At 52.0% G+C, this 26188-nt stretch overlaps 2 protein-coding genes and 1 long non-coding RNA gene across 14 annotated transcripts in view; 1 reads left to right on the forward strand and 2 right to left on the reverse strand.

The window, feature by feature from the left end:
* Window positions 1–2226: 2226 nt before the first annotated feature.
* Window positions 2227–8325, reverse strand: LOC114063547. 3 transcript variants are annotated; one of them, XR_003572578.1, is made up of 4 exons: window positions 7539–8325; window positions 4970–5207; window positions 4693–4873; window positions 2227–2471 (listed from the first exon to the last, which is right to left on the reverse strand). It is a non-coding gene; the product is annotated as an uncharacterized LOC114063547 (long non-coding RNA). The 3 variants fall into 3 exon arrangements; XR_003572579.1 differs by lacking the exons at window positions 2227–2471; window positions 4693–4873 and adding an exon at window positions 2638–2690; XR_003572577.1 differs by lacking the exon at window positions 2227–2471 and having other exon boundaries at window positions 4233–4873.
* A 365-nt stretch (window positions 8326–8690) lies between these two features.
* On the forward strand, window positions 8691–9736 carry PIGC (phosphatidylinositol glycan anchor biosynthesis class C). The gene has a single exon (XM_027895881.1). The coding sequence runs from the start codon at window positions 8742–8744 to the stop codon at window positions 9618–9620; it is 879 nt and encodes a 292-aa protein (XP_027751682.1). The 5' UTR covers window positions 8691–8741; the 3' UTR covers window positions 9621–9736.
* Window positions 9737–14637: 4901 nt separating this feature from the next.
* The window catches only part of DNM3 (dynamin 3), a 172596-nt gene continuing 161045 nt past the window's right edge, over window positions 14638–26188 (reverse strand). For 6 of the 10 annotated variants that reach the window (XM_027895875.1, XM_027895873.1, XM_027895872.1 and 3 more), the window contains one exon: window positions 18603–20552. In XM_027895875.1, the coding sequence (XP_027751676.1) occupies window positions 20483–20552 (70 nt within the window). In that variant the 3' untranslated portion in view covers window positions 18603–20482. Of the gene's footprint in view, window positions 14730–16092; window positions 16486–18602; window positions 20553–26188 lie in introns of those variants that run through there. The other 4 variants (XR_003572574.1, XM_027895870.1, XM_027895874.1 and 1 more) reach the window with 3 other exon arrangements.

Genomic DNA, 26188 nt, shown 5'->3' on the forward strand with positions numbered 1-26188 from the left:
CATGACCCCCAGGGAGGTGTGTAGGACTTGTCTCAGTTGTGGATGCTGCCAGAGTTTCACCCATGGACACCTCACCCCGCAGGCACAGAGCATTCCCCCATCCCACAAACTCTGCTCATTGGGGATGGCCAGGACCAGAGCAGCGGAGAAATCTGTCCATGAAGCATTGGAAATTCAAACAACTGCTCAGCTGTCTGCTGGGAGAGATGGTAAACATTTATTAACCCGTTGCCAAGTGCTTCCATACAGAGCACTTCCCTCAGCACTGCCATGACGTGCGGCTGGGACCGTCTCTGTTGTGAGCCTCTGCTGTGCTCCCGGGACTCTAATTCCTCCAGCCTCATCTCCAGGAGCTTTTCCCCAGGAGCAGGGCAGAAGGCTGTGAAGCCACACTGGCTCAGCCCGTGCAGATGCTCCCTCCTGGCACAGCTCCCGCACGCTACGATCCCGTTACCAGCGGGAGACTGATCACCACAGCTCAGAGCAAACACAGCTGAAGAGCTGTCACAGAGCACAGATCGTTTCAGGGGAACTGGGGCAGTGACTGGTCAGGATCCTGGAGGAAAAGCCCCCTCAAGTCAGTCCCCACCAGACAGGAGCCGAAAGAGCCTGGGTCAGCCAGGAGGGGGTTTCAGTGCCTCACCTGTGACACACCCACATCGCAGTGCTTGCTGAGCTTGTTTCTCAGCTGCTGATAAGATGAGCAGTATAATGGTAAAAACAATTGCAGACCACCCAATCTCTCAACTAGAGCCCATAATTAACCCAAAACCCAATGGACTGTGGGGTTACCAGGGAGCAAGTATTTGCACGGGATTCCCAAAGTTGCTGCACGTTTGCAGCAAGGTGTTTTGGCTTGCTCTGGGCCAAATTTCTCATGGAAAACCCTAGGAAAATCCTACTGGCTGTGGAGTATCTCCTGGAGATTTGGGAACAGAGGCCATGGAGCAGTGTTTGACTTCTGGAGGGACACTTGATCCTGGGGTACACACTGGGCCTTCTCCTTTCAGCACTTTCCAGCTCTTGTTTGCTGCAGTGGCTAAGACTTCTCTCCCATTCACCCCTATCTGCTCTTTACAAAGGCTTCTTGTTTTACCAAGTGCTGGGTTTTTGTTTGGGTTTTTTTGTTTGTTTTTTTTCCACGTGTGATTTAATTCACACAAACTCCTTCCTATTCTGACTATTGATCTTGGCTCCTTACTGGTTAAAATAAAGTAAATCTTTCATAAGCAGGTTTTGACAACGCAACTTTTGTCCCTTCCAGACACAATTTCCTGTTTAATTTCCTGACTGTTTCTTACCTGGTAAAGTTGTAAATTGCAAGATTGCTTCAGAGACCTTTCTCTGACTTTAGATGAACCGTTAACCACTTGCAGGAGACAATCCAGCAAACCAGCATAAAACTTTTAAAAAAATCCTCCATTTCTTTTATTTCTTCTGCAGTTCTCACTGAAAGGAAACAAGCTGGCAGTGGGGAGGAAAGGGGTTGGAATATTTCTCCTTGGAAAATCAAACAGGAGCAACTCTGCCTCCAGCTGAGTTGATAATTGCTCTTTCATCACTCAGCAAACTGTCTGTGATCCGTGGGCTGAGCCTCTGCTGTCCCAGATGTGGGTCCCGGACATGCCCCTGCACGGACGCTGATTCCCGCTCCCACATTCCTCTGAATCCCGAGGGCGGTGACCGCGGTCACAGTGACCAGCTGATCCAGCTGCAGATTCCCGGATCACCGAAGTGCTGGCCGTGCACGGAGCCTCGTTAGGGTTAATTAACGTGGGCCGGCGCCGAGGAGCGTCTGGGCAGCTCTTGGCAGGGGGGGAAGGCGGGACAGGGTGACATCCAGCAGGGGCCGTGTGACCCGGTGCGGGAGAGAGCGCTCAGATCTCCTGCCAGCCCAAATCCTGCCTGGAAGAGCCTTCAAAACTGGCACAGGTGACACAGTGCCACAGCTCCCAAAGCTCGGACGGAGCCGCAGGCAGGACAGCCCCTTGTGTGGCTCGTGGGGGGCACAGCCAGGCCCAGGTCTCCTCCACCTGGCTCGGAGCCCCCTCTTCGGTGGCTCAAACACTCACAGTCCAAACTTTAAGTAGGATGAAGAAAATTAATCGAGATGGAAATGCCACTTTTGAAAACATTTGTATTTGATTTGCTCACTTCATGTGGCTTCATTTAAACTATAACTTTGCCTTATAGTTCATAGTATTATCACTTGCCATCACCAAGTGATGGCTCCAGCGGGGATGCCCAGGCAGGGTACAGCAGGAAGGCTCAGCATCTCCCGGCCCTGTTTCAGAACCACAAAGCCTCTGCATGACAGAAAACACCATTTCCTACAGCCAGTGCTTGGGAGCAGATAGAAAATGGCTTCAAGAAGGGACCCACCTTCTCCTAGCCCAGCTGGCAGCTGTTTTGGGTACAACCTTCAGCAGCATCTCAGCTCAGTGCTGTGACACCAGTGCAGAGGCCACTGCCTGCTGGAGAAGACAAACGTGGTCGGCAGCTGAGGAGCTTCTCTTGCCATCTGACAGGGCTGGTGGAACAGGGAAAGTCCAAACGCTCCTGGTAGCTGACACACAGGCAAGCAAAGTTAACTCTTGGTCACAGGATGGAAATGTGGTGTGGGCCCAGGGGCTGGCAGTGGGTGCCTTGGTCCTCCCGGGTTCTTCCCGACAGCTGCCATGTGAGCCCCCCTGGGAAAAGAGAATGCAGAAACTGAGAAAGGGCAAAACTTCACGATGGAGGTGTAAAGCTTTTTTTGGCCCTCGTTTCTGGGAGGACAGCGTGGGTTGAAGCTTCCCCTGCCCACTTCACCTTCTCATACGAGGGCTGGGAAAGCACCCGGTGCAATCCAGTGCTGGGTTCCCTCCATGGCCACATGCAAACCAAGGCCAAAGCAGGTGATCCCACAGGTCAGCAGTGCCAGGAATGTGCTGGGAGGGTGGCACAGCCTGTGCAGGAGCAGCAGCACCTCCACTAGACCCAAGTGGTGGGGATGAGAGATGAGAAGACCAGCCAGGCACACACAGAAGGCCATGGGCTCAGCTGTTTCCCTTCCCCTTTCTCCCAGCTACTAAAAGAAACTAAATTCCCATCTGGCTCCATCCCGTCCCTGGCAGATACTTAAAAACAGGGAGACGAGTGCAAGGGTGGCTGGTAGCAGGAATGTCACTCCTCAGGGCCCCACACGTTCCCAAGGGAACATGCACGTCTCGCAGGGCTGGGCCCCAGGACTCTCCTTCCCTGTGTCCCAGAGTAGGACAAGCTCATGTTGCAGGCAGAAGTGCTCAGCCCTGACATCACACTGCTCTTCCCAAGCACATGGGCTCCTGCTTGGAGGCTCACGGGAGGAGGGCAGGAAGGGCTCCTGGGGTAAATATCTCCTGTGAAATCACTGTGTTTCCAGGCTGAGGGTTAAGGTTTGAACAAAGGCTTCTTTACCAGGCAAATAGGAAGGTGAGCACAGAGAGGAGGATCCTCTCGCAGTGCACCAGGCTGAAGTTACAACCTCTTTTTGACCTGTGCACACCAAATTTTGCCCCAGCTACACTTCCTGTAAAAGTGTTTCATCCCCCATCGCCCTCCCCATTTACAGAACAAAAATATTCCCTGGGCAGACAGTAAAACCCCGTTAAGAAACTCCAGGTCCCTTCACACCTCTTGCTGTGTGTCCCAGAGCTGCAAGGGGAAGGAAGTGGGTGCCATATGAGGTTCAGGGTGACGGAGAGACAGGGGAGCTGGTGTGTGGCTGCAGCCACAACCAGCCTGGTCACCAGCTCTTCCCAGTGCTACGTTCCTTTTACAAGACCCTCCTCACTCCTGAATCTTGGAATTTTTCACCTTTCAGCTTCCGTGCCAAGCCATGGGCAGGCAATGGTTTGGTTTTCTCCCTGTGTCTTTGCCTTAGGGATGTGCCACTTACAGCTGAGGGCTGAGCAGAGCTTACCTGGGCAGCTGAAGGTTGGACTTGGCCCACCTTGGAGCACCCTGGAGCTGGCAGAGCACCCTGCTGACATCCAGTTTCCTAGGGTTTGGGAAACTTTTTTAAAGCAGATTAGAAAACAAAAGCATCTTTTCTGGGTGATATCTTGGCCTTCATGGAGTCCCCCCACAGAACAGGCCCCTGCTGCCCCTGCCCTGGAGCTGGGCAGGGCCCTGGCTGGGCTGGCTTGTGCCTCTCCCCAGAGCCCAGAGTGGGCAGTGGGGAGGGTGTTTTGCCATGGGGCTTCTCTGATCCATGCTGACTGTTGGGAAATGCCAGGACTGAGGGAGCTCAGTTTCACAGCTGCCCCACATGCCGTGACTTCCAGAGGTCACACCCCTGCAAGCGTGTGCCTTTCCACATCTCACCTCTCCTACCCCAGGTCCTCAAACAAGTTCTGCAGCAGTCTTCACATCCTTCTCCCTCTGCTCAGTGAATCCTAAACCTTGTCCTGGCAGATTCCAGTCCAGCCTGGGCTCCTCAGACCCGATCCCAATTTCCTGGACTGCTCTGCCCAGCCCCGAGCAGCATCACTGGGTTTCTCCAGGAGCCTTTGCACTTCCTCATCTCAGCTTATTGTCTGGGAGGGTACAAGTTCCCCTTGCCTGGCTGCTCCTTCCCACTGCCCTTGTTCTCCCTTGCAAGCTCCCAAGCCTTGCTCACCCTGTCCCCTGTGTCCCTCAGATGGTGCACAAGGGAAAATGGCATCTCACCAGCATTTAGGTCCTCTCTGTCCTGAGTAGGGGCCGTCCACCCGGGGATGCATCTATGGGGTCTGCAGCAAATTTCCAGTTTGCACCCTGGGGCAGGATCCTCTCCATGGAACAGGGAGCTTGGACAGTGATACCAGTGACATCCCCACCAGGAGCTTCTAGTGTTCCCATACTGTCCAGCCTTGGGATAGGAGACCCGTGTGGATCATGGCACACTCCCTGCCCTGCAGCACATGGACAGACAGGGGGGCCTCTGCTGAGCCTGCAGGGGACTCACCTGAGCTTGCAGGAAGGTTTCCTGGGGGATGGCAGATGCTGTGGAGGACAGGAGGGCTCAGGGGTCAGGGCAGTGAGGCCTGAGCAGGAGCTGTGCCAAAGGGTCTGGGAGCATCCCTCGGTGTCACGGGCTGCCCATAGCAAGGACATCGCTGCACAGGGGCTGCACCTCCTGCCTCACACACTCCTGGGAGGTTTCCCTGGGACTGGAACACAGACCTGGATCCAGGGAATCTGACCTGCACACAAGGAAAGAAGAGGCTTGGGAGAGCTGGAGCAGCACCGAACTGCTCGTGTCCAGGCATGCTCCTGCAGGGTACCCCAGGGCAACCAGCCCTGTCTGCTCCAGTATCCCACCATGGAGCTCAGATCATCTGCAAGGCACTGGGCTGGGATTGTCCCACTCTGTGCTGAGGACTGAATCCAAAAAAATCCTTAAATAGGTGATTGCAGGAGAGCAGACACAGCCTGTCTCGTGGGGCCATTTAAGGCAGGAGAGGATCTCTGGATGTGGAAAAACTCAGCAGTTGGAATTGCGCCAACCTCCCCCCCTGAACAGCATTCCTGGGGAGGGAGGGTTTGCTCCAGGGTCAAAGGGGGAGGCTGGGGGATCTCCTGGCAGAGAACCAAAGCCAGAGGGCCCATCACTGTGCTATGTCACCCTGTGGAGTGACATGGGAGGGATGCAGGGGAAGAGCCCTACCCGAGGGACAGGGTGAGGTGCAGAATCCATGTGCATCCTCACAGTCCCAGGCAGGCTCAAACCCGTAGCAGACTGTGCTGTTTAGTTATCTTGAAGCCTCTTTCTGTGGCACAAGTGATGGTCCCACCCCACAGAGAATCAGACACGCCTGGAGGCAGCCCCAAGCTCGCAGTGGGGGTGCAGTGCCCGGGACAGTTTGATATTCAGATATCTCCAGTGGAGGTCTAGATCAGTGCCAGCTATATCAGTCCCAGCCTGCCACCTTCTCCAGCCTTCCTTCCAAACAGCCTTAGCAGTGTATTCAAACATTCAGAGCCCAGCAGACATGAAACAAATCCCCAGTGGGGTCCCTTTGCCAAGCCAACGGGTCCTCAGCATACTCAATGCTTGTAGTGCCATGACATCCAGCTCCTCATTCCTGCATTTCAGCAGAGGGGCTCGAAGCACTCACCATCTTACAGTCTCTCCAGAGGCCAGTGGCGCTTGGGAACACATAATCATGAGGTGAGGGAGGTGTTGTGTCACGGAACCCAGAGTGGGAATTAAGATACTCACAAACAGCTCTTGCATCCTTGACCTTAGCTCCTACTTGTCCCTGCCAGGAGAGCTCTGCTGGCCCCATAGCCCCAGGAGGGCTGAGGGATGACGTGAGGGATGACTCCACAGCACGTGTTCCCCTCTGTCCAGCAGGGACTGACGCTGATGTGGCAGGTCCCGTGCTGGGTCCTGCCTGTTTTGCAGGCAGAGGAGTCATTCATCTGCAGGTAAAATCTGGGCCACCTGGGCAGGGCTGAGCTGCCCTTTGCACCGTGGGCGGTGTGTTCACACGTGGCTGAGCACGCACTGTCCCCTCCCAGGGGACCCGGTGCCAGCACAGCAGTGGCAGCTGCTGCTCCCCAGAGCCCACTGGGGTCCCCAGGCACCAAGTGGGCTACGGGCCCTGTGGGTCTTGGCACTGGGTTGGCACTGCCAAGGGCGCAGACCCAGTGCCAGGGTGATCCCCTTGTCCAGGGGCTGGGCATCCCATGGGGAGCTACAGCCGCAGCTCCTGGAGGGTTTTGCTTTGCTGCCACCATGGCTGGCATGGCCCAGCACGGCTCAGGGGTGCTGCCAGTCCCCAACCAGAGCAGGCTCCCACCCTCCCTGCCTACAAGGAGGACTTGGGTGGCCCACAGCAGAGACTTCAAGGGACACAAGGAGTACCCTTCACCTATATTCTTTCTCCCCTTTCCATCAGGGTTTCCGGATGGACCTGACCACATGGAAGCAGCCTTGTGCCCCAGCCCCAGCCCAGCCTGCTTTTCCTGGTCCCCAGAGCATCGCAGATACGCACAAGACCCCAGGGCCATGTCACACCAAACCTGCTGTCAGCACTCCCAGCGAGAGCACAGCATTGCCCTGCCAGTGCCCACGGGTGTCCCTCCTCCGTGGTGGCTGTGGCACTTCTCAGGGGAGCAGGAGTGGCAAACTGCCCTCCTAGATTTCCTCTTGCGTGTCCCAGCTTTACTCCATGACTTCAGGAGGACGTTTTGTTCAAAATATCAAGTTCCCAGACCCTGGGCATCCAGGCAATGCCAGCAATCACAGGAGCTGGCAGAACTCCCTGTCCCTGCGGGCACCCGCTCGAGCATTTGGAGGCACACACAGCTCTCTGCAAAGAATGGGGCTGGGGGCTTTTAGGTAGGGCAGCTAAAACTGAGTCCAGCTCCATCCTGGCTTGGAAGCTGCTGGCATCACCCTCAGCATGGAGTACCTGCACAGGGTGAGCAGCTGCTACTACCCTGCTGAGGAAGTACAGGGATATGGGGCTGTGGTGTGGCTCAGTCTGAGGCCCCCCAGAAAGGCACACCAGGAGTGTGGGGGTTACCTGCTGCTCTGCACGTATCTGGATGAGGTGGGATCCTGTTTGGAGAATCCCCTGTGGCAGACGCTGGGGTGAAAACAACCTTCAGCTCTTTCACCTGCTCCCACCGTGACAGGACAGCCACAAATGCCCCTTCCCAAAGCACAAACAGGACAGTGTTCGGGGCTGCTTTACCCTGGGCTGAGGCCTCTCAGCTGAGGCCAAAGTAAGCAAGCAGCTCCTCAGCAGCAAGCATCTCTCCGGGGCTGGGAAGGCTCTGACCTGAGCACAAACAAACACAGAGTTAGGGAAAACACCTCTGGCCTCTGTGAAACCTCCCTGCATCCCTTATTATGCCCCTGTCCCCTTGCTACACACTAGCTCAGCCCCTTTGGCTCGGGATTGGGCAGGGCAGGAGATGGATGTCCCTGTAGAGCTGCACCTCTCCAGCCCTGCTCAGCCACGACTTCTCCCTTCCCACCTCCTGCTCCACTCTCGAGGGGGCTGGCAGGCTCCAGGAGCAGAGCAAGACTGAGCTGTGTGCAGGCAGGAGCTTCAGGGAAGGGCACCGTGTCCTCATACCATCACACCCAGATTCCCCACCTGGCTGCTGGTTTGGCCAGAAAAGCGGGTACCTCGCTGGGCTGGAACGGGGAGCGGGGCTTGCAGCACAGGCTGGGGTCACGCACCCAGCAGCAAGGCTGGACACGCACGGGGATGTTCAAGCACAGGGAGGACCCGGCCAAATCCCATCGACCGGCAGTGCCCTTCTCCGTGGCCGCTTAAGGATGGCACACTGGGGCTAAGAGAGGAGAGCTCTTCGCCACGGTGTGGCACCACGGCAGGAGCATCCCTCCTTCCCGCCGGGCCGTTCGGGGGGGACCAGGCCGGAGCGAGGGGGCGCCCAGCACCCCCCGGCAGCAGCCTGCGCGTGGGGCACGGGCCGTGGCACTCGGGACGGGCGGGTCCCCGCACGGAGCGGGGCTGTGCCCTGATCCCACCCACCCGGGGCGGGGTTCCCGACGGGGGTGAGGGTGCCCGGCCCTGCCAGACCCCCGGGGGCCCGCACGGCCCGTCCCGCTCCCGCTCCCGTCCCGCGGCTCCGGCCGGCAGGGGGCGGCCCCGCGCGCCCGGCGGCCCCTGCGCGGCATGGGCGGCGCGGCCGGGCCGGGCCGGAGCGGGGCTTGAGCGGGGCCGTGTCCGCGGGGCCCCCGCCCGCCCCGGGCCATGGAGCCGGGCCCCGCGCGGCGCTGGCAGAAGGTGCTGTACGAGCGACAGCCCTTCCCCGATAACTACGTGGACCAGCGGTTCCTGGAGGAGCTGCGGAAGAACGTGCACGCCCGGCAGTACCGCTACTGGGCCGTCGTCTTCCAGTCGGGAGCGGTGGTGCAGCAGCTGTGCAGCGTCTGCGTCTTCGTGCTCACCTGGTGGTACATGGACGCCGGGATGCTGAGCCCGCAGGGGCTTTTCGGGGCGGCCCTGCTCTCCTCGCTGCTCGGCTACGTCCTGTTCGACGCCGTGGACGGCGGGGCTGGGCGGTGGGAGAGCGGGCGGACGCGCTGGGCTGACCTCAAGAGCACGCTGGTGTTCACCGCCTTCACCTACGGCTTCTCGCCCGTGCTGAAGACACTGACCGAGTCCATCAGCACGGACACCATCTATGCCATGTCGGCCCTCATGCTCCTGGGCCACCTCATCTTCTTCGACTACGGCGCCAACGCCGCCATCGTGTCCAGCACGCTGTCCCTCAACATGGCCATCTTCGCCTCGGTGTGCTTGGCCTCCCGCCTTCCCCGCGCCCTCCACGCCTTTGTCATGGTCACCTTCGCCATGCAGATCTTCGCCCTCTGGCCCATGCTGCAGAAGAAGCTGAAGGCCCGGACGCCGCGGTGTTACGTGGGGGTGACGGTGCTGTTTGCGCTGGCGGCGCTGGCAGGACTGGCCACCATCTCCAGCGTGGGTGCCGTGCTCTTCGCCTCGCTGCTGCTCACCATCTCCTGCCTCTGCCCCTACTGCCTCATCCGCCTCCAGCTGCTCAAGGACAACATCCACGGGCCGTGGGATGAGGCTGAAATCAAGGAGGACCTCTCCAGGTTCCTCATGTAGGCCTGGCCTGGAGGGTCCCTCTGCTGTGAGCAGTACAAAGGTCCTTGCTGGGGGACAGCCCTGGGGAGGAGAACACCTGACTCAATAAAGCCTCTCACACAGCAGCAAGGACCATGTTTATGTTCCCATCAGCATCTGTTTCCAAACCTGACTTTCTTGGGTTTGGTGAGGAAAGTTTGATGAGCAGGGTGGTGTCTGCTCTGGTCGTGCAGACCCATATCTGAATTTGGGGGTGGGGGAGCAGGGGGACGTGCATCCCCTGAGCAGAAACACCACTTGGAAACGCACATCTGGCTCAGATGTGCCCCATGGGCCCTCAGTGTGTGCACTTCCCTGGGGAAGAAGGAGGGGAAGGGGCTGGTGAGGGTCCCTGCGGGCAGGGTGGAGGTGCAGGGTCGTGGGTGCTGAGGGACCTGCAGGACTGAGCACAAGGGCACCTGCTCACCTGCACTCTCATGCACAGCCTCATGACACTGCCAGATACCACACTATCCTAAATCCTTTGGGAGAGGAGGGGGTGAGAGGGCGTGATGCCTTCCTCTCATCTCTCTTTCCAGAGGCTAATGAGGCCTCACTGCAGGGCCAGACCCTGATCCAGAGGGATGGAGCTCAGCACAGCCCGTCATGGGTGCAAACCCAGCTGGGGAGATGCCACGCCGTTTGGGACAGCGGGGGAGGTCTATCAAGATCTGGTCCGGCACCGTCTGTCAGATGTCCGTCTGTCCGTCACCGCTCACACCGCAACAGAGGGCGCTCCCGGCAAACAAGTCCCACTGGAGGCGAGGCCAGGCCAGGCCAGGCCGGCCCCCGTGCCGGGAGGGCCTCCCTGGCGCTTTCCCTTTCCCTGCTCCCATCTGGCACCATCCCTCGGCAGCCCCAGCCCTGCTCCGGCCACCCCGGGGAACAAACCCCTCCTGAGCCAGCTCTGCCAGAGGGAAGGGATGCCCATACTCTGCCCCAGCCTCACTGCACCGGGATGCGTTTGGTATCACCCGGGTTTTTATAAACTTTTTTGGAAACCCAGCACTGCAGAAGTGCAGCTCTCTGCTCGGTTTACCCCATCCCCGGGAGCACCAGGGTCTCATCCTATGGAGCAGGCGCTTGCCGCGCTCCTCGGGTTTTCTCGGAAATGAGCAACCCCCGGCGGAGTCCCCAACACCTCCAGCGCTTTGTTACAGCTCCTGCCAAGTGTTAAATGTTGCTGTTGTCGTCATGGTGACAACTACATCTCATTTTGGTTTTAATTAAAACCTGCAGCAGTTTGGAGCCCGTGCTCCGGTCTCGCAGGGAATACAGAGTAGCCAGATGTCAGAGTCAAACTGACATTTTTTAGGTCTTTGGAAAGGAGACTGTTTTTTTTTTTTCCCCAGGGAGGTTTCCCAGATTGCTGCTCAGTGACCAGGATGTCCCATTTGACCCTGGGCTAATGCCAGTGTAACGCTGCCATCCAAAGCTGATTGGTTAGCACACAGCTCGAGTGTAAATCAAAAAAGTAACTCAAATCTCACCTGCCTGGCCCATCTATCACAGCGGAGGCTACAGGAAAGCAGAGCTGCTGCTGCACCCATTCCCCCAAGGAGAAATATTTCCTCAAAAATACTCTTCCCAAATTCACACTCTCAAAACCAGCTCCGGGTTAGGAAAAGCAAAACTTGACCACCCAGACATTCCAGGTGGAGACAGGCACAGGCTGCCACCATCACCTCAGCCAGAGCAGGAAGCCAGTGGATCACCTGTGCAGATCCCTGGGCTTTGACTGATTCAGCAGCCCCATCCACCCAGCTCTAGGTGGATGCAGGCTGTGTCCCACCCAGCCCAGCCCGCCACAGGCAGCTTCATCCCTGCCCACAGCCACAGGCCCCTCTGCCCTGCCCAGCTCCCTCTCTTCATCTCCTCCTTACAATCAGTCAGAATTCTAGGATTAGAACAGCATAGTCTCAGTGCTTGGCCAGAGATCTGCAGGGAGAGGCTGAGCCCTCCCCCTCGCTTGGCCACACAGATACCCTGCTCTCCCTACGCTGGGAGATGAAAATATAAATCCAGTCCATGGCCTGGATGCTTAAAGGGACACTGAAGGAGGAAAAAATGCAAGAGAGAGGCAGGGAAAGGAGAGGAGGAGACACAAAAAGGCCAGGCAGGGTTTCCCTGGGACTTCCCTGACCTTCTCCTGAGGACACACACTCTGCAGTGCTGCTTAAGTTATTTAAGCTGCTGCAGAAATGGCCATTATGAGTCTGTCTACATGCCTGAGGTCAGAATATTCTCCACACAACAAAATTTTGCCGTAGCTCTACGTGCATCCAGTAAGGCTGGATGCCTTTTGGGCCTCTGCTACCTGAGCAAAGCATTCTCTGACAAAGCCCCCACTGAGAACAAAAAAAATAGGTCCTCAGTTCATGATGCAACCAACGCATGGTAAGGAGTTAAATGTAGGTTTGCATTACAAGGAAATTTCTTTCCCTTAGGTTTCTGAGTCCACTGAGATCAGTCCCTCAGTGGGACACTGTCCTTTCATTTGAAGCTGTCCAAATGAGAGTAACTGAAGTGGCTGGGGACAAGCCTTGCTCCTGGGGGAGCCGCTGACACGTGCAGTCTGGAATCTCCATCTACAGCCTCTGCTGCAGGGAAAGGCAAGTGTCAGCCACCCACACTGTGCTGTCAGGGGGCCACGTCCCTCCCTGTGTGGGAGCCTGGATCTGAGAAGCCTGGAAAAAGCAAAGCTTTAGTCTTAAAAGGTAAGATCCTTGTATCTCTTCAATTCCCACAGTAACCACTAAGCTTTTTTCAGCTTTGTGATGTGAGAGGCAACAGCAACAACATGAATGATCACGAAACCAAAACAGGATTTTGGTCCTAACCCACTCACTGAAAAGCAGCCTTGGAACACATAATGGCACCAGCTGGTGCAACACCCTAATCCTTCTCTACCTGGCCACAGAGCAAACACCACTGAGGGCTGGGAACAGCACAGACAAGGTTAAACAGCTTCTTCAAGAAGTCACTCCATGAGCTGATGCTAAAGAACACTCCAGGGTTCCCCAGCGCACCCGTACCTGCGTCTTTCTACTTAGGATATTTTAGAAATGGCCACCAGAAACTCATGAAGTTTGGAGTCCTACTTTCAACAATATTTTTTATCAAATATTTCCTAAGAAGGCAAAGATCTGTGTCAAGGGTTTACCACCATAAAATGTCCTGAGAAACAAGTTTGTGCCTTCCACCTAATGCCTGGAGGCCCTCTGGCAGCTGGGTGCTGTAGGCAAGGCCATTCGGCTACATCATCCACCTTTTATTTATTGTTGGTTCATCTGTTGGTACCATGTCATACCCCAGAAGGAATACAGTGAGAGCTTCCCCCAGTGCAGAACAGATTTTCAAACAACCTGAAAAAAAGCAGCTTTTGAAGTTCAGTCTGTTCCCATTCCCTCTTACCTGGAAGGTGAAGCATGGGCAGAACCTCCTCGGGAGCTTGCTGGGTGCAAACACTGCTGCTTCTATAGTAGTTTCCCAAAGAAAACAATTCCTGAACTCTGCTGAGGTGTTTTTTGCCTCACTACCTGATGGTGACGAGTTCCACAGATGAAAGATGCAGCCAACCTGAGCTGCTCCATTCCTGGGACTGTTGTGTTCCTGGGATTGTAGGAGCCTCCACTTCTCCCTCTCCCAGGTTGCACCTTGCCCATCACTGTACTCTCTCCAGCTCCCACAATTCCTAGTTTAGCACATGCAGTTCAAAGGTTGGCAAAAATGACTATTTGGTTGGGGTTTTTTTCCCCCTTTTTTGCTAATACCATTGCTGTTTCCTCTCTTCTACTCTACCAAAGACAAAGTCTAAGTGAAAAGAAAGAATAATCAGTGTAAGTCTGCAGCTCTCTGGGCTTGCACTCCCTTATAATTTGAGCAAACTCAGTGTCTGGCATTTACCAGCTCATGCAGGTGGTTTAGCAGCTCCCTGGATATTTGAGAAGTCAGCAGAGACCTAAATCAGCTGGAACAGGAGGAATTGCCCAAATTCAGCAAAGCTGTGTCAGACCCAGCTTGAAAACGAGCCTGTGGGTTGTCAGGCCCCTTCTAGACACACAGAATGATCTCCCCCCCATCCCCTGAGCAGCCTGGCTGCAGCTCCTTCTCATCACCAACTCCCCACTACCAGGAAACATCTTTTTTGTGCTCCCGAAACAAAGGCTGGACTCTGATGCTGAGGTGCCTCCTGATTTACCTCTGTGGTTTCTGAGATATCCCTTCTTTCTTTTCCTATGAGAAAAAAAAGTTAGTAAAACCCATCAGTTTTCTCTTTTCTTTCCAGCCTTACTCTCCATATCCTTCTCTGGCACCCAAAACAAGCACATCTCCTAAATGTTAAATCCCCCAATTTTATCTTTCCCATAGGGACAGACACATTTGGAACCCCAGAGGTAGCTACTTACAGCTGTTTGAGCTCAGATGCTCCAGTGAGGGCAGCTTGCAAGGAATTCAGAGGTTTAGCTTGAAAAAAGTGGTCAGAGCAGCTGCACTTTAATTATAATTGTGCAGATTCATCCCTCTAGAGACTGCTGCAATCTCCTCCTTCGAGTTTCTGCTCAGCCAGGTGCTGCTGCTGCTGCATTAGACATGTTTTAGGACCCTGCTGGCTATCCTTCCTGCTAATGCTAAGCCAAAGCCATTTATATGAAGCAATCCTGGTGGTTAATGAATTCAGAAGCAGTGCTGGAATCCCAGCAGAATGTCCATCCCTCCATCCACCACCCTGGAGGGTGGGAGCCTCCAGAGAGCCCAGGTAATTTCTTCCACAGGGTGTGAATGGCTCCATTTGAGAAAGAGTGGGTAGACCCTTCAGTGTAAAACCACCACACATTCCTTCTGTAGTCAGAATTTTATTATTTTCTTTACATCCAGGCTTATCATTGACATCTGAAAATAAAATCTTTCATTTACAAGTAGGCTAGTGCAAATTAAAGGTAATTTTGGACAAAAAAAAAAAAAAAAAAAAAAAAAAAAAAAAAAAAAAAAAAAAAAAAAAAAAAAAAAAAAAAAAAAAAGACCTTGCATGTAACACAAAGGAAATGTGTGTGTTAGGATGATCTTCCTGGAACAGCTCGTGGAGGTCGCCTAGGAAAAAAACAAAAAATAACCCAAAATTCACAGAGGGGGAGATTTAAAACAAAAGGTCAAGATATAAGGAAATCACTCATATACAAAATTATCTTAATTAAATGGGTTAAGAGAAAAAGGCACAGAACATGCACATTAAGGAGAAGAGCGAGAGTGAGATTAGAATCAGTTGGCCACCAGCACAGCCTCAGCCTTCATCCTCACCACTTCCCATCTGACTTGCTGGCGCCAGAGAATCGGGACAATCACATCACAGGTGTGGAGGTCGCTGGTCACAGGCTCTCTAATTTTCTTGCAGCAAATAATATCCTCTGGAAGAGCTTTTCCCCAGGCAGCCTTAAAATTCTCACCACTATCTGCTTCAAACACTGTTCTTGGAGTAGATCTTTTGTAAGTGAGATTCTGATGAAGCGGGGAACGATCAGACAAGATGGCCTGGGGGTGGATTGGGGTACCTGGAGGGGATGTCGCTGGGAAAGGTTAAAAACGTGGGTGATGGCACCTGCCAAGCGTGGCAGGAGACCTTTGGCAGCGATGGCCCAGAGCAGTGGCTGGAGAGGAGCAGATGCTCCTCCTGTTACCCACACAGAGGCCTCAGCTCTGACCAAAGCTGAACCAAACTCCTGTGGGGATCTAAGGTACTCCAGCCAGAGGGGACATGAGTGACACTGCTGTTCACTGAGGGGGAGTGCACACACTGCCCTCAGGAACAGCCACTGGTGACACCCCTCCAAACATTACAGCAAGCAAGGGAATACAGCGGGGGTGTTCCTGCTTTGCTCCTCCCACCTTTTGCTCCCTGCTTTCCCAAAACCTAAGGACCAACTCAGTGAGTGTGGTGCTCCCACAGGAAGCTGTTGTGCCACACAGACCATCTCCAAGCGCTGACTGCAGCTACTTGGCTCACTCTCATCTGAAGGAGGAACTGAGTAATCAAGACATCTGCACATTCGTACACAGCCACTTTAGGGGGAATCCCTTCCAGACACAGCACATACACAGGCACATTCTAACTCCAGCTCCAGCTCTGGAGCACTCAGCCTAACCCCGTGCTTAGCTCTGAATCTCCCCAAAACGTGCTTTCCCCAGCAATGAAGTGAATCCCAGGTACTGCTTGAAAAACATTAATCCATTTCCCAGCAAACCATCTCTGCAGCACTCCAAGTCCCTTGCAAGGGAACAGGCTGAATGTTTCCCAAAGGGTTACATCTTCCCCGTCTGCCCTTTAATGACATCTCCAGTGATCCAGATTCAACACACATCTCTGATAAATCCTCCCTGCAGTCCCGACCCAGGCAGAGTGTGGAATGCTGAGCTGATGGTGCGAGAGACAGAAGACCACTCATGCACATCCAGAAAGTAATAATAAAAGCCCATCAAGAATGACAGTTTATTTCAGGTTCAGAAATGCAGCAGAACATTTTTACAGCAGGTGCATGTGACGCTCAGTAACGACCATGGTTTCGGGAATCGACTCGCTGTGCTCAAAGGTCAACACCAGGAACCGTTTACAGATTATGAAACCAAAGGCAGATGTTTTGTCTCATACGAAGTAGGGCATTAACACACAGAGCAAAAAAAAATCAGAAAGAAATTAAGCGTTTGCTTCTTACAAAAAGGAGTCATCGTTTACCCCGTCCTGGCAAAGGAAAGAGACAGCAGTAAAGCAAACGGCCGGCAAGGCGGGACAAATCATAGATCAAGCAAGAGTGGAGGACTGTCTGGACGGGAGGAGCCATCGGTATCAGCTCGCCTGCAGACAAAGCAAGAGGAAAGACAGGCAGAGTAACATTCATTTACACAAGGGAGCTGTTCTGCTGGAGCCCCGGGAGGATGTTCAGTGCCACACGGGGGGAGCTGTGCCAGGAGGGCACCAGCAGGCTGGATGCCTCCCGGTGGCACAGGAGCAAAGGAGGTCTGCTCTCAATTCAGGAGGTTTGGACTATTTTAAGACAGAAAGACAGAACTAGCCAGTAATCTCTATATGCTGTGTGCATCATGGTTAGTGTAGCTGCCTGCGACAGAGAGGATAATATTTTCTATGTTATGCTTTAACATGAAATGCCATAATCTATAATGTATCTCCTTTAATATAATAAATAATCTACTTTTACAAGGCTTACTCAGAAAGTGCAACAAGATCAGCAGTAAAATAAACACACATTAACTATGTACATGAGCCTTTTTGTTGAACATACAATCTTTTTAACCCTAACACAAGATCCCTTGAGATCCAAGGCGGAGAGCTATTTATGGCATTCCCAAGCTCCTCAGCTGTTGGCCAGCCATGGCAAGGTGAGGTGGGACGTGTTCTCTACGCACAGACCCACCCAGGCTGAGCCTAAATGCAGTACTAGATGAGCACCCTCCTGAACTTAGCAACTATGTCACCCAGATCATTATGTTCCTCACATAAGATCAGAAACACCGTGGTTGCTTAATCAATGCTCCACTCCTCCCTGGCAGTGTCCTGAGCTTTGCCAGAGGGAAATCAAAGAAAGGGAGAGCAACCTGCCCCTTTTCCAATAGAGAGTTCAGACCTGGCTCATCCTGTGTAAGTGGGTGTGCAGAGGGGCCAGTGTGAGGAGCCAGTCCCTCTAGCAGATCCACAAGGTGCTCATCTGCTGTCCTTTGGGCAGCGAGTGAGTTGCTGCCAAGGCTGCTCCTCGGAGAACAAGGGACAGGACTGGCGCAACTCGTCAGCTTCAGGGGTGAGTGGAGCAAACAAACCCATTCCAGGCACTGCAGAGCAGGAGGAAGTGGGCCAAGGTTAGAGGACAGCACTTACTCAATTGGATGTGGCAATTTCTTGGGAAGCTCTTAGTGTTTTTCCTAGAAACAATTCTACATAGTTTATTCTGAAAAGCGTATATGCAAGAAGAGGTGAAATTATCGAACTCTGGATCTGTGCTCACAGATATTTATTAACCTGCACACCTAAAAGTGTTGCATTTGAGGCACAGGGCCAGACTTAGATGTGATCTGGATGAGGATGCAGAGGAAGGAGGGCTGTGCAGCTGTGTCCCACGACCTCAGCATCGAGCGCAGAAGCAGATGGTGCTGGCGCCTCCCTGCCTCCTCCTCCTCTTTCGGGTAAATCCACCCTTGAGAGCTTCATTTACAGTTCTGCTGAGAAATACACTTTCTTGGGGGGCAGAGCTAAGGACAGTGCTGAATTGTACTACCTACTTCCTTACACTTGGCAGAAACAATCATTAAAGTAAATTAAGGAGTCTCAAGTACAGAGAATTTAAAAACATGTTTTTAGGCCAGCACGTCTGTCATCTAATTGAGGCATTACCACCCTCGTGTCCCGTGCAGCCACACTGGTCTGAATCACCTCCTGGAAGTGATGTCTCTTCCCACTGACCACAGGGGACCTTGGACAACTTAGCTGAGTGTAGGGGGTGTGGTGGGATAAACCCAGAGCACGGCCCTGCAATATCACAGCATGGACTGGGCTGGAAGGGACCGTGCAGTTCATCTGGTTCCAACCCCCCTTCCACTAGACCAGGTTGCTCAGAGCCCCTTCCAGCCTGGCCATGAATATTCCTACCACTGAATGAATACAAAAAATTGGGATTGAAGTCACGTACTGTGGCTGAGGCACTATGCCTAGCTTTCCACCAGCAGGCAGCTGCCAGTCAGCAACAGAGTCCTGATAAACTACATGAAGGTTTGCTTGCAAGGCAGCAGCATGGACTGCTATGGCTATTTATAAAAATATACCCAGCAGATGCATTGCAGGTCACAGCAGAGAACACTAAGCAGTGGAAAACTGTGTAGAACACAAGAAAAATCATAAAAATATATGTTTGCTTTTTTGTAGTAAAAATTACTATGACTGAAGTTGTGTTTGTAACCTTTCCTTTCCTTGAAAGCTGATTCTGTGCACTTGGTGTTGGAGATCTGGGCCTGTTCCCCAAACAAACACCAGCCACTTAAGGAGTTTTCTGAGATCACCAAGATGCTGGTGCTCTGACGAACTCCATTTTCACTGTGCATCAGATGTGACCTCTACACTCCCCAGGCATGTCTCACAAGTATGAGCTTGACAGGAAATTAAAGTTAAGCTGACATACAAATCACGATGCTTTCCCAAGCTCATCTCTCTTATGCAAGCTGAAGCACAATTTGCTGCAGTGGTGAGCACAGCTAATCAGCAGCCTGGGAATACTTAATAGGCTAAATCCCCATTTGTTGTGGCTCTTTGATTGGATTCTTCCTAACCAAAGGGCTACAGCATACTGGAGCCCTACATGCAGTCTCAATAAATACATTTATTAGACTGATTATACTGAGGGCCTTTGAAACCACCAATTGCTTTGCCTAGGGATCTGAAACCATAATTGCAATAGCAGCAATTCCCATTTTCTGAAGGAACAAGGCCAAATTCCTCTCTAGTTTAGTTCTCTTAACTCAGTAAATTTCAAGTTTTAAGGGTGACACCGACCCTTCAGTATTTAAAGTGAAGTAATGCAGTTAAGACAAGAGGTTTTTATAACACATTAATATATAATGTGCAAAACAAGAGGCAGAGAGGACCTCTGCAAGCGAGCAGCTGCTAAAATAATCCATTGCTAGGATGCACAGCTGAGCACTTCCAAGAACCTGGATGGATAAAGTGTGCAGGGCCAAGTGATCCAAAATGAAGAATCTTCATACAGGGGACCTTTATCAACTGGCATGAGACAATATGGCAAATGTCTCAAATCCAACCCAAACCCTTGGGAAGCTCAGCTGCCAGTCTAGGCTGGAGCTCTGGGAATCAGCTCACGCAGTGGGCAGAGGAGCGGTAGCCCCTGTCCAGCTGTGCCTATATCTCTCTATCTGTATCAATATCCCCTTCTGTTCCACAAAATGACCCAAAGCAGTGCTCAGTTCCCAGGATTCTGCCACACAGCACATTTATACACACTCACACTGGCCCAGGGCTTCCCTTGGGTGGGAGTGCAAGTGTGAGCAAGCACTAGCAGAGGACAAAGCGAGCTCGGACACGCTGCTCTGTCACGTACTGGCTCTTCAAACTGCCCTTTGCCACCCTTGCTGCAGGGTGAGGCAGCTCCACACCAAGCCCTGTGAGCTGGGGCAGCAGCCTGGTCCTTACCAAACCAACCAACCCGGCACATCAGCTGCCAGTGTGGATATAAAGTGAAATGTGCTGTCCCACACACCCCCTTCTTGTTTAACAACATCCCTTAGAACCAGACTTTGGATAAGGAGAATTTAGAGCAGAAGCCAAGAGAGACATGGAGGTGTGGGGCCTTCAGAAGAGCTTGGTAAGAAATCACATGGCTTTTCTTTGCCCAGTTTATCCATTACAAGAGAAAACTGGCATAACTCTGTAATTCTAAACGATAGACAACTTGGAGGGTACCAATAGAAGCAATATTCCTTTCAGGTAAGAGGAAAAAAAGCAGCAGATCAAATCAACACATGCACAAACACACACAAAGTCAAGCCCTCCATTTGCTGTAGAGGACAGTGAGCACAGTTGCCTGGGTGAAGATATGTGTCAGTAAGTTAGCTAACACCAGTTATTGCAAAAGGAAAAGTCAAGGCAGCACAGACCTTCCCAAAACATTTAAGACCTCATAAACAATGCAGAATGGACAGAGAGTATATCAGTAAAATTGGTTACTTGCCTACAGATGTCCATACATGCGACTATACATTGGTTATTGCGACAGTTACCAAGCAATTTGTTCCACATATTTGGTTAACAACGAATGACATGCCAGAAACTCCTTTTAGTCTAACAGGGATGAGTCTAACGGACGAATGACAGTGGGCCGAGTAGGTGAAGGGGGTGGTCTTCGACTGGAGAGAAAGAGAGAAGAAACAATAAGCACAAACACTGAGAACAAAGCTGGCACTCTCGCCATTGTTACAGGAACATGCACATGCTCGTGCACGCCACAGTCTTATTTCCACGAACACTGAAGCACGACACCCACAAGCACCCACAATAAGGAAGGAGGCAATGGGTTTGCCAGGTGCCTGCCATGCCTTAGCCCCCTCACCCACCAGACAGCTCTTCTTGCTGATCCACAGCCTGCGTGTTCTCCAAACACAGTTACCTTCTTGTGCCATGGAAACCATCCAGGGAGGATCATTATTCCCGTTTTCTTAGGGGCCAGTCCCAGCCTGGACAGCCACAGAGCAGACTTATAGGACTGGGGAAAACAGCCTGCAGTGATTTCAGCTGCTGTTTGCAGAAGCAGGAAAACCTGCAGCTTCTTGCATAGTTGGGCCAACTGGAGTCACGTCAATGCGCCTGAAGTTGAGGCACAAATTTCACGCTGTATATCAATGGCCAGTTATGAAAATGCCAGTCGTGTCTGGGGCTGCTGGACTCATTCATTTACCACTAATGCATTCCTCTATCAACTTCAGTGCTTAGAAGTCACAGATTTTTTGGGAAGGCTTATGTGCCTTTATTCCATTTTCCTGTGTACTGCAAATGCCTACACTTTAATTCACACTGCGTCATCATTTGGGAAGAGACCACAGTGCAAGAGCTGGCAGTACTATGATCTCCAAGTACATCCCACCTGCAGTCCAGGCTGAGACCCTCCTTCCCTCCCTCCCTCCCTTCTCCAAGGATGACACACCAACTCTGCTGGAGTGGCAGAGTCTCTCCAGCAGCTACTCAACACTTTACCTTTTTGTGTGCAGGTACACTGTTCACATCAGCGCTGTGTGAAGGCAACCCCATCAGCACACTTACAAAGAGTATTTTGTTAATGCTCCATTCCACCTGGGATAAAACACCCCACCACTGAGCAAGGCCTATGCAGAGTCTGAGCTGACAATACCTGTTTGGCCTCCGGTGCCTGCGCCGCTCACACAGTTCTGCTGGCACTGCAATTCGTATGAATAAATTGCCCTAAGAGACTGTTCCTCCCAGCCAGCCCCCTCCTGACCAGCTATCCAGCAGTGTTCTGTTGCTGCAGTTATCCCAATCCATCTCTTACAATGCTTTTGCTCCCCATTTTCTTTAGTGGGAAGTACCAACTTTATTCTTAACCCCAGCCCAATTCACCACTAGAGCTCACAGCTCGTTCCAGGCTCAGAACAGGACTGGGAGCCCAGGGCTCTTCAGCCCCCATCAGCTCCAGCACAGCTCATTAAAGGCCCAGACAAACTGGACAGCCCCTTCTAACCTGTCCCCCACCTGTGAGAGCAGGGACAGGTCTGGCTCTGAGGAAGACTACAAAGGAAACGTGTCTCATTCTGTTAGAGCTAAACTAAAGATTAAAAGACTGTAACAATGTGTTAAGCTTCTTTGAACTGCAACAAAATATATGAGACAAACTTATACTTGACAAAAAAAGCCTCACTCGGCTCAAAGTGGGTCTTGAGCGACAATATTCTCTTTTGGTGAAGAAATGAGAATTTTAATTCCTAACATACAACAAAAACAAAATATGCCAACTGAAGCATTCAAGTAAATCAACAAGCTAAAAAAAAAAAAGGGCAAAATATAATTTCTTCATGGTGTATTTTTCTTACAGGAAAAATGTTACTGTGTTAACCATTGTTTCTTGTGTTGCTCCAGTGTAGGTCTTCTGGACCCATTTCCAAAATTTGTAGTTTCATAAAGAACCACTTCTAAGGCTCTGCATTTCTGCTGGGTTGCATTAAATTATTCCTTTGTTGAAATGCCTCACATTGCATTGTTTAGAGCTTACTGAAAACATCGTATCATGTGTATACAATTTACAAACAAGGGAAAATGCATACAGCTGTCTTCATATCAAATTTAAAAGATACAAGCCCAAACATGCGTTTTAATACCAGGTTGAATGCAGCACACTGGATTCAAATAATGTAATTTAGCCAAATGACTATTTAACACAGCAGGATCAGAAACTGGAGAGCACAGTGGGAGGGTTTCCTGCATATAATCAGTCAAACCAAACCTGAACCAAAATCAGGTCTGAGCCCCATTTCCTCCCTGAACCAGAGCTGGTATTGCACTCCGACTGCTATTTTGAACTTTCATTCAAACCCAGTGCAGACCTAAACAGAAAAATCCCCCGTCAGCTCTCCTTCCCACCCCAGAGCACCACCCACTACAAGGAGAAGCTGACATCCCCATGGGGACCCTCTGAAGAGGAGCTGCTGCCCAGCCACACCAGCCTTGTTCTCCCCACAGCATTGCCTGAGAGGCAGGTCTGCTCAGCCAGGGGACCCTTCAGAGCCAGCCACGCTCTCTCAACACTCCACACTATGGATACCTCCCAGTGGAGACACACGTGTATCTGGGATGTTCTGCTTACATACACTTGCATGTGTCTTCCCACTGGGCACGGATTTTCATGAGGAATGGGCAGACCTCTCCTCAGCTCCAGCCCCTCAAGGGTGCTGCCTTCCTCCCAGCTCCTTAACCCACCACACCGTGACCTCCCCCTGGAGATCACAGGTGCCTTTCAGAGGAGTGGCAGATGTTTGGGAAAGGCAGCACTTGGGAGAAGACCTGCAAAAGCACCGTTCCCCTCCAGCCCTGCTGCTGACAGCCTCCTGGGCTACGTGCAGTTCCCTGTGCTGGCACTGCAGTAAGGGCCACCACGCTCCCGAGCCCCTTGCTGAGCAGAGTGGGGAAGAGACCTCACCTTCCTCAGCCACTGGCACACAGGATCAACTGGCACGAGCTGAAGCTCAAGTCCAAGTGAAGGAAAAAATAAGCCCAGAAGTTACAGAATATTCTGAGTGGGAAGGGACCCGTAAGGATCGTTGAGCCCAACTCTTAAGTGAAAGGCCTGTCACTAGATTTCCTTGTCAATGTGTCAAGTCACTGTGTGACAGTTCCTATACTGCGAGTAGGATTCACAACTTTTTTTTCACCCCTAATAGGAATCTCAACCCCAAAGACAGGAGGAGATGCCATCCTGCACATCTCTTGCCTCTGCCCTGCTCCTTTACACCCGGAGGGGTGACGGGGAGTGGAGTGCTCCACGGGATGGAGAGATGCAGGACTGGGCCACCTTGAGACAACAGAGCCAGCAACCAGTTTCTGGGCACCTCCACAAAGTGCAGCTCTGAGCGGTTTGGGCACCATCGCTTCCCGAGGGAAGGTAACCAAAGGAGCGCTGCCAGAGCCTCCCCGCGCGGAGAAACCGGGACTGCAGAGCGGCAGGGGGAGCTCCAGCCTGCCCGGGGACCGAGCGAGGGAAAACCGGGGAAAAACAACCGCCCCCGCATCCCCGCTCCGCGCTAGCTGCCATCCTAGGGAGTAAATAAGTGAGGAAGCCCAGCGCAGTGTTTAGTCTGGGGCCAGCACACGATAGCGCTGCAGACGGCCCGGGCCGCGGCTCCTCCGCGTTATCGGAGCGGCTCCGCCGGCCCGGGGAGCGCTCCCGGTGCGGAGCTTTCGTTCCCAGGCCCCCAGAGGCGGCTCCCGCTTCATGGAAAGTTCCTCGTAAAAATGTCACTGCTGTGGGAATTCCGATTTGGTTCTTGTCTACAGCATTTCAGCGGGGTTTTCGAGTTCTAGGGCCTAGCCCCGCTGCCTGGCCCCTTTAATCAGCCTTCTTGTCTTAGGGGGGGGTTGAGGTTGTTGGTGTTTTGTTTTGCTTTTTTGGGGGGCGGAGGAGAAAAAGAAAAGGGAAACAGTGTTTGTAAAAGTTAGTGCTAAAGGGGCAGGGGATCATAGGTCCCCCCGGAGTTGAGTGAACGAGTCTGCAAAAAGAATCAAGTTCTTCTAACTAGCACACATTAGGCAGACGTAAAGAATTTACCAATGAAAATTGTGGACTAAGTATGTATTTAATAACTCCCTGATGTTGCTGCAGAGACTCCTCCTTTGAAGAGCTCAGTGGGGTTTTGAATGGAGGGTAGCTCTCACCCCCACGCAAAAACTTTTTTAAAAAAGGAAAAGTTTTACATTTATTTTTAACCTAAGCAGAGCACTCTGTGTTTTCAGTTTTAAAGAACTCCTAAAAGCTTTAGCTAGGCAAACGCAGAGCAAAAGAAACTAAATAAAGCAAGTCTAGACTTAAAATTCGATCAGAAACATATGGCAGTTCTTCAAGCATTTGCTTTTTGAGAAGTGCTATCGCTCCCCACACAGAGTCCACGAAATACGCTTTGAGTGAAGCATGGCTGTAATTACCCGCTCAGAGAAGATGGCTTCTCACAGCACAGCCAGCGCGCTGCTAAATAAAAGGCTTTCATTTCCACTTACATTTTACATTCCTGTTTGCTTGTGACCACCAGAGAACACTTGCGGAAAGGCATGCACATAACTATATTTTACTATACATCCCATAGATCTGAAACTGTGAACACAAGTCCATTATTCTCTCCCTTTTCCATGGTCTTGGTTTCCCTGTAACGCAGCCCGGTCAGAGCACCCTGATACGTGACATTGTCTTTGCAGAATTTAAGAAGAAAATGCTTACACAAAATTTCTAAGCGGCTTTAAGACGGACTGCAGGCAAATCTTGTTTTAGGTGACAGTACAAATCTGGATGGGAGGCATACAGCTAAGAGGACAAAAGAGTAACTTCAGGTGAGGAATAAATCAAGTTTCCTGTTCGGGTGATTATTTAGAGCGACTAAGTAGCTTGGTCTTGGGATAGTTATAATGCCTTGACTGGTTTTATTTTTATCCTGTTTCTCAGGTTTTCTCTGTTTCAGTAAGATCCTGAGAGATCCACACCCCCTGCTTTTCCTGGTTGTTACATCAACCTGTCTAACTTTTATACTGTACCTCTCAACCCCCATCAGCCTCTGGATTCGGAAGAAAATCCAAACCAGAAGTGAAACTACTGTAGCCATCATGGTTGAATAGAGGCAAGACATGGTTTGTAGACCTAATTAGTCTTCAGTCTCTGCATGCCTAAAACTCTTTTTGCCCTACAGCAGATGCAGCGTGGCTACTGTGGAGCCTCCCATTAACTCAGGAGCCAGAATCTCGAGTGGAAGTGGGAAAAGCAGATGGAGGAAAGGCACGTGACACTAGTGTCACAGGTCATAACAAAACAGGAGAGGCACAAAAAGGACGATGACATTAGGAGGAATGAAGCAGGAATCGTGGACAAGAATCAGGAGGAGATGATGACTGCGGGAGAAATAAGAAACAGCACTCGGTGATGAAAGGAAAAAGTAGGTGGGGAATATCTGTCTGAGATGGTCCCTTACCCCAATGTAATGGTCCAAGAGAGTGGAAATGGCTCGGATTTGTTTCTCTACTAAAAAACGTCATTTTGTTAAACATTAACTATCTCTGGTAAGTCCCACAGGATGCTATTGGCGGGCAAGTCAGGAATGGAAGCCCTGAGCCACACAGCACAGCCTTTGAGGGGCCATGTCAGTCCTGAAGTAGTTCTCCAGCTGAACACACGTGTCAGGCTCTACAAATGCACAGAGGGCGTGCTGAGACTGTACTGGCTCGGCTGTACCTCCAGCTGAACCTCACTGTTTCACACTACTTCAAATGACCCAGCTGC

Source organism: Empidonax traillii, unplaced genomic scaffold, assembly GCF_003031625.1.
Source record: "Empidonax traillii isolate 1590-97213 ecotype Southwest subspecies unplaced genomic scaffold, ASM303162v1 scaffold474:size1423191, whole genome shotgun sequence".
In the NCBI taxonomy this organism is placed as follows: domain Eukaryota; kingdom Metazoa; phylum Chordata; class Aves; order Passeriformes; family Tyrannidae; genus Empidonax; species Empidonax traillii.

Bases quoted from the DNA above. Each gene is read 5' to 3' on its own strand.
- PIGC (XM_027895881.1), top strand. From the start codon at position 8,742: ATGGAGCCGGGCCCCGCGCGGCGCTGGCAGAAGGTGCTGTACGAGCGA.